This window comes from Octopus bimaculoides, chromosome 4, assembly GCF_046866305.1.
Source record: "Octopus bimaculoides isolate indiv1 chromosome 4, ASM4686630v1, whole genome shotgun sequence".
In the NCBI taxonomy this organism is placed as follows: domain Eukaryota; kingdom Metazoa; phylum Mollusca; class Cephalopoda; order Octopoda; family Octopodidae; genus Octopus; species Octopus bimaculoides.
In genome coordinates this window covers 41,536,621-41,544,120 of record NC_142931.1, presented here as the reverse complement: position 1 = coordinate 41,544,120, position 7,500 = coordinate 41,536,621, and the positions used below count along the sequence as shown (strand labels likewise).

Genomic DNA, 7,500 nt, shown 5'->3' with positions numbered 1-7,500 from the left:
AAGAATATTGCCTTAGTGCAATAGATCAGCTTCTGGTGGCACTAAAAGAACTGAGGTGGCACTAAAGAAATGTGGTGATAGATGTAAAAAAAAATGTTAATAGGTTAAAGTTTTGTGAAATACAATTGTTTTGAATTTGCTGCAGAAAGTGGTCTATATTTGTGGTGTGCAGGGTGAGGGAGCATTAGGAATGTGACCTGGGTGCCAAGGGAGCAGCAGCTTATGATACTGTAACAGTTTAGCAATCAAGGGCTCACAATTTTTTTCAATACCTTTCCAAAATCTTCAAAGATCCATGAGGCATAGATGTGGTTGTATTAAAAAAAACAAAAGCACACAGAAAAAAGACCCAAATACCAGATGAACTCACTTTATAACAAGAAACATAAACGAGGACACTGCTGTCCAACTCCTTCATTTGTCAAGACCCGAAATGAAAGTGGGTCATAGAAATGAAATGAGATAAACTAATCACTAATGGTTATTCTCCAGCATGGTCACAACCTCTGTCTATATATATATATATATGTAGATGTATGTACACTTACGTGTATATTATTAATATATTCATATATATCATCATGTTTTTACAAATTTATTTATAAATGTATGTGTATGTGTGTGTATATATATAAATACACACACACACGCGTTTATTAATTGGTTTTGAAATCGTGTGTTGAAACAGATATCGTTATATTTCGGGACGGCCTTTTTTTTTTTTTTCTAGCCAAATAAACACACGCACTGTATATTCGTTCTTTACTTGTTTATTATTGTTCTTATTTTATGTCAATCGTCTGGAAATCTTTCGTCACACTTCCTGTGACCTCTTTAGCGACTCTCCATCCCATGTGTCTCATCCTCCAAAGACCTAAAAGACAGAACAGGAGACACGTGTAAACACATGAAAAGCGAATTTATAGTGCCTGTGTTTATTTGACAAGAAAAAAAAAGGACCGTCCCGAAATATAAACAATATTTATGAAAGAGACAGGTTTCTATTAGAGGCCCATAGAGCCGAATCAAACTGTTTTAAATACATGTAACTCCTAGTAAATATGTTGAGTATCTTTTCCTTTCGTCTGTCCCCTCGCTCGTGTGTGTGTGTGTGTATGTGTGTATTTATGCGTAAGTGTAGATTTGCTTTTACACACACATACATACAAGGACTTCAGTTTTTTAAATCTTTGCTACTTTTAGTAGTGAAATAGAAATTTTTTTCTTGTTGCATCATCCTACTGTTTTCTTCGTACCCTTTTGCAAATGATATTTCTTCTCTATTTAGAATGAATTAATTGTGAAGTAAAATTGATACTTGATATTAAAGTTCCATTTACCGCAAGTGTGGCACACGTCAGGAATTTTATTAGTGTTTTGCCTTAATTCTATTGAAATACACAGCCTTTCGTTTCAGTTAATTGTGAAAATACTGAAAAATTAAAAATAATACGATCGCTATTAACCAGGCATTTGGTACATAAATTGGTTTCTAATTTTGTGACAGGGTCAGCAAATTCGGGAAAAAGTGTAAGTCGATTACATCGACCCCAGTCCTCAACTGGTACTTTCTTTATCGACCCCGCAGTGATGAAAGGCAAAGTCGACCTAGGTGGAATTTGAACTCAGAACGTAAAGACGGACGAAATGCTGCTAAGCATTTTCTCCGGCGTGCTTAGCGATTCTGCTAGTTCGCCGCCCTATTTGGTACATAAATTGGCTTGCAATTTTTATAGATTTTAATTTAGAATTACTTTAATGCAGGAAGTTTGTATCATAGAACCAGGGGCGGTTTCAGGCGAGTTGGTATCAAAAAGGGCTTACGTGGAGTTCAAATTTGAGAAGACGAAAGAGAGAAAGAGGGGGTAAAAATGGTATTCGTAATAATTATTCTTCTCAATTCGTATGTGTTAGTGGCAGAAACCTGATCAAAGTTCATTTCATTTCACAAACGTAAGTAGAATAATGTAGTTGCGAAATTTTAAGTGAAGATTAAATCTAGAAAAAAAATAAATAATAATTTTTAACCACCATCCCCCCCAAAACCCCAAGAAATTTTATATCACATGTCCTAACGATTTTCTTTTGTTACTGCCAATGCCCTTTCTGTACTTAGTAAAAGTCATGCATGTCACCAAAATACAGTCCCAACGCTTATAATGTTGTGGCCTTGTGTCTCAGAAATGCTTATTATTGTTAGAGTTAAATGATTATGATTTCATGACTATTTGTCCCTAAAAGATTAATTTTTGTGTGCGTGTAAACACACACACGAAGAGCGAGAGAGAGAGAGAGAGAGAGAGAGAGAGAGAGTGGGGAGAGAGAGGGAGGGTTAAATTAAAGTGTGGAGTTTGTGAGTATTTCTCATTTTCCTATCTCTATACAATTTCTACTTATCTTCTGTTCATTATCAAATTCAGTCTTGGTACACGCCCCAATCATCTATTTTAATATTCTCTTCAGTAGCGACAGGGCATGCTAGCGAGACGAGGACACGTGGTTGCGATAAATCAGTTTCTGTTTATTCTCCGAAATTGTTTGAATATGTAAATGTAAAACATTTGCATTTCTTAGATTTCTGGTTCACAATTAAGTACATCTTGTTTCCTAAATCCTACATATGTTTGTTTGGCTTTTGAGCGTGTTTTGTTCGTTTTTTTTAATTTTTTTTTTATAAGCGGTAATAAGTTATCTTTTGAAGTTAATTTGACAATAAAAATCTTTGGACAACCATTTGGTGTTGAATGATTAACGATTGAATGATCCATATTTCCTATAGTAATTGTAGAATGAAGTAGATGTGGAAACAGCACTAACGAAACGATCTCTAAAAGTCTTCTTGGTGACACGCCTTCCCAACCGTCAAAATCATTCTCCCCCTTGTTTATTGGTCTATCGGTTATATTATATAAAAAAAAAAATAGAAAAGAAGAAGAAAGAAAACAAATATGAATACAAAGACTTTTTTGTACACACATAAACACATATACGCACCCACATACACACACACACACTACACACGATTGTACACACCCCGCTCCACACGTAGAATCTTAGCGTAATAATTGTTTTATATACGTGACGTGTGTGTGTGTGTATAAATGAACGCACTTAAATATATAAAATCCATGTGTAAAACCTATGCACCATCATCACCACCACCACCACCACCACCACCATCATCGTTATTATTATTATTACCTCAGAAATCAGTATTAAGTATTGGTTAAGTTGATTTTGTATTAAATATTTTGTGAAAATTAAAGTTAGTTCACTTTAATGTTTTATCCAGAGGAAGTCCGGCTCGGATAAAATTTCATTCAGAGTAATTTATTGTTTAGTCATACGAAGTGGTGAAGGAGTCTTATGTGACAGTTATGTGAGTGGGATAAACATTTTCCTTCAACTTTCGTATAGGCGGGTCCCACTTTAGTCTACTTTCGTTAATAAACTATAGATAAATCCCTATTTTAGTTACCCTTACATAAATATTTATTCCCTACTTTCTAACGTAGGAAAAAAAAAAATGAATAAAATTTGAAGTTTTGTATTTTATAGACTTTTAGTTGTGATAATGAAATAAAACAAAGTTTGTTTGTTAAAAAAAAAATCCTACTTAATGTTCATTTTTTCCAGTGTATTTATTAGTTTGAAATCAACATTAATTGATATATCTGTTCAACAGGTACTTTTACTACTCATCATTATCATGTTCCCACCAATAGATCTCCCTTGATACAAGAACACTATTGTCATGTTTTACTTTGTCAAAGTTTCTTTTATCTTCCTTCATAGCTGAGTCAGGAAAGCAAGATTTCTAGTGTTAATATTTTGATTAAATATTTGAAATAAAACAAGTATGAATTTATGTATGTTTTATTTTAATAGTTATTTTTATAATTAAGTAGTTTTTTTTTTTCAATTAAATTCTAATTGTTTGCAATTATGATAAAAATATTTCAGGTTCATTTAAAATCTCAATTTATAATGAATGGAGTTTGTGTTATTTGGCGTGGTTGGATAGATTTGCATCGTTTGGATGGAATTGGTTGTCTAGAATTTGATACTGAAAGAGCTGAGGTAATTAAATAATGTTCTTGAAATTCAAGACTTGATTTTTTTTTTTCTCCATAATATTCTTTTGTTTCCTAATTAATTACTGCCTATTTTTAGAATAAATTTAAGCTATTGAATAACTGTTATGTTAAGAGAAAAAGTTTACCATTGCAATGACATATCTATGTTTTGAATATTTCATTTGTTTCTTCAATTAATATTTTCTATTCTGATACACCTTTTTATTTTCCAAATAATACATGCTTAATAAATTATTTGTAATATATAAGAGTAGTTCAATAAATATTTCAAGTATCATAACAAACATTGTTCTAATTTCTTCATATTTGTTAGAAATGTGATAATTTAAAGTATTGTCTAACTTGCAGTTAATTCCTCTCTTCATATATTGCCATTAAAACTCATTAAGTAATCAACCTTGTATAATTTCAATATATTCTGTTAAAATTTAGTTTATCTATGATTGGAAGCATATGGATTGCTGTAGGCTTTTTATTATTTTTTTGTCACTTAACCACAGAGCATATGTATTAATTTACAAACTGTGAGGGGAGTCACTTTTGAGATGGGCATCAGATGTTGTTATTCTAATATTTATTCTTTAGCTAAATGACTTTTTTTTTTGCTTTCTTTCTTTCCCTTCTTTTTTTTTAAATGTCATTTACATAAGTCTGGTAAATTAGCATTTTATGAGTTTCTAGGAGGATAATTACAAAGATCAAAACCTAGTTTTAAATATTCATGAAAACAGTCTGGTATTTCCTAGTAAACAGTTATAACCACACTATTATTATTACTGTGAAAAATGAAAGGATTAAAAACATAAAAAAAGTAATAGTTTTGTTTAACAAAGCTAATAAAAAAGGGAAAAGAGAATCTATTAAATGTAATTGAAGACTCAAAGAAAGCAATTTTTTTCCTTTTTGTTTAGAATGAACAATATTCTAACAAGCCCTTTCTTTCTCTATTATGATCATTTCCAAAGTCTTCATAGGTTGCAAATCTCTTGTATTTATCTTTTGCTGACTGTTGGAGACAGAATTAACAGTCTATTTTGGGTGGAGATTTGAAGATAGAATTAGGCTTTCATTACCAAATCTCATTGGATTTGCACTCAGTCACAGCATTGAACATGGGGCTCTGTAAGCAGATATCTATCTTTATGTTTAATCTCTTAATTAAGCCATATGTTGCTGAACATTGAATTAATACACATGCCATAAGGGAGTTTCCCTGCTGAAGGCTCTTAGTTTGTCAGCTTTGATTTTCCTCCACCATATCACTCCCACTTCAGTCCTCACTCAATTACACACACACTTTGACCTTCATCTTACATCCATCTGCCACCTAGAGACTGGAAAATACCTAAGACAAAAGAAACAAAGGCCTTTAGAACAAAACTGGGGCCTCTGCAGACGTTCTGAACCCACACACTCCTCCACTGCACATGTTTACCAACAATAGCTGTCAGATGGCCTACCACCCCAACACACCTTATGAAATTCATAAGTTGGGGCTGGCAAAACAAGAAAATTAAACTTTTGTGGGACAATGGGAACAAAAAGACAAAGAAAAAAATCAATACCAGGCTGGGAACATAGTACAGATCAGCTGTCCACCAAAACTCACACCTTTATTAGCCTCTATTTTTTTTAATTTGGAAAAGCAAATGGTGCCCTAAGAACCATATGCAGACAGCCTCCCAGGCCTGCAGGCTTATAATAACAGGAAAACCAATTAAAAACTGGCATTGTTGGCTGTTTATGTAGACAGCTGATGACATTTTTCTCTCACTTTTAAGCCACTCATTTTGAACACCCTAGGGTCACCTTTTGTCAGGTCTTGCTGCAATTTGCCTTATCAGCTGCTAGAAACCAGCCTGCTTTGGACATAGATTACTTGTCCATCTCAACATGGTAGATAGAAGAGTGTCTTTGTCATTAGGGAAAGTTCCAGGTGATATGTATATCTTTCAAAACAACCCTTAGGAAAGTTAGAAGAGAAATGTGAGATATCCTTGAACAGTTCACATGGGAAAGTTTTGAATCAGGCATAGGATACCTCTAACATCAGTTGCTACTTCTATTTTTTCTCATTGATTACATATTATTTTATTTTATTTTATTTTATTTTTTCCCCCTTTTTTTTTTACAATTACATTTTTATGAATGAACTTAGAATTAAATGTTCTTTTCATTCAAGTTTCTTATAACAATACTTGTTTGATTTAAACTTATTGTTAAGTGAATATCTAATATTCAGGTTGAAGATGCTATATTAAGAGAACAGACCGATCAATATAACAGAAGAATACGTGGTTTTGAAGAAAGACAGAGACAATTTAGAGAACAAGAAGTAAGAAGAACAGAAGCTGAGGTAGTACAAGCTTTGTTGCATATATCAGAAGACTGCAAGTCTTGATATAAATTTCATCCTAAGTCAGTCCATCATTTTAAAAAACTCCATTAAATTAGATATTTTCAAACAATTATATATTAAATTGTAATTTCACAAAAATTCAAATGTAAATTAAATCTGTTAAAAATATGAACTTATTTTGATTATTCATTTAATCTATTTATTTTAATACATTTATTTCTTGAACATCTTAGTACTATTTTGAAAGGATAGGTTAAAACCAATTTTTAATCAACTCTTCACTCTCATTGCATTACAGTTATATTCGCAAATTTAAAACAAAGCAAAATGGACAGCAATTAGAGTTTTTACTTCAGAAAGAAATAGTAAGAAAACTACATACAAAAGTAAAGGAAAAATATAAAAAATCATATGGTACAATGTATTTTCATTGTTGTCCCTTATTTTGTAGAGAGAAATAGATTAAATCATTTCTTTCTATTATTAATTCGACTAAAATGGAAACAGTATTTTTTTTTTTTATTAAACAAAAGTAAAATAGAATTATTGTTTATGAAATAAGTGATAATATTCTCTCTAAACTCTAGCTTGTTTTGAGTTTATTTTAAACTAAAACTGTATATATTTTTTATATCTTGTTATTCATGATTTTGCGCCTTTGTTATAGATATTTCAAGATGTTCTTTCACTATGTTTATATAAGATTAAAGATCAACAATATTGTTTATAATTGTCTTACTTTGATGTTGCTTTTTATTTTGTTTCTAGCAATAAAGTATATCTACCCAATATTTTGTTCTTTAATTTACATGAACTATTTTAAGCTTTGATTTATTCTTTAAAATATGAATAATATATTGCCTAATGAAAATTTATTTTCAAGTAGGTATGTATTTATTCCTTGTTTAGCTCTAAGAAATGTATATTTGCTTTTGAGAGTCTTTTGGAAGTAAAATATGTAGATTCTAAACAGTTAAAAGAAAATTTTTTAAAAATTGAAATTATGTTCTCTTAGTAAATCTAATTTTAAAAAAAATTATCAAA

The 7,500-nt window shown here is 31.2% G+C and overlaps 1 protein-coding gene across 2 annotated transcripts in view; it reads left to right on the top strand.

Moving 5' to 3' along the window:
- The window catches only part of LOC106883712 (core-binding factor subunit beta), a 24,366-nt gene that overhangs the window by 7,458 nt on the left and 9,408 nt on the right, over positions 1-7,500 (top strand). Inside the window, exons 4-5 of one of the 2 annotated variants that reach the window (XM_052967020.2) lie at positions 3,964-4,080; positions 6,340-6,453. In XM_052967020.2, the coding sequence (XP_052822980.1) occupies positions 3,964-4,080; positions 6,340-6,453 (231 nt within the window). The remainder of the gene's footprint in view (positions 1-3,963; positions 4,081-6,339; positions 6,454-7,500) is intronic. The other variant, XM_052967021.2, reaches the window with a different exon arrangement.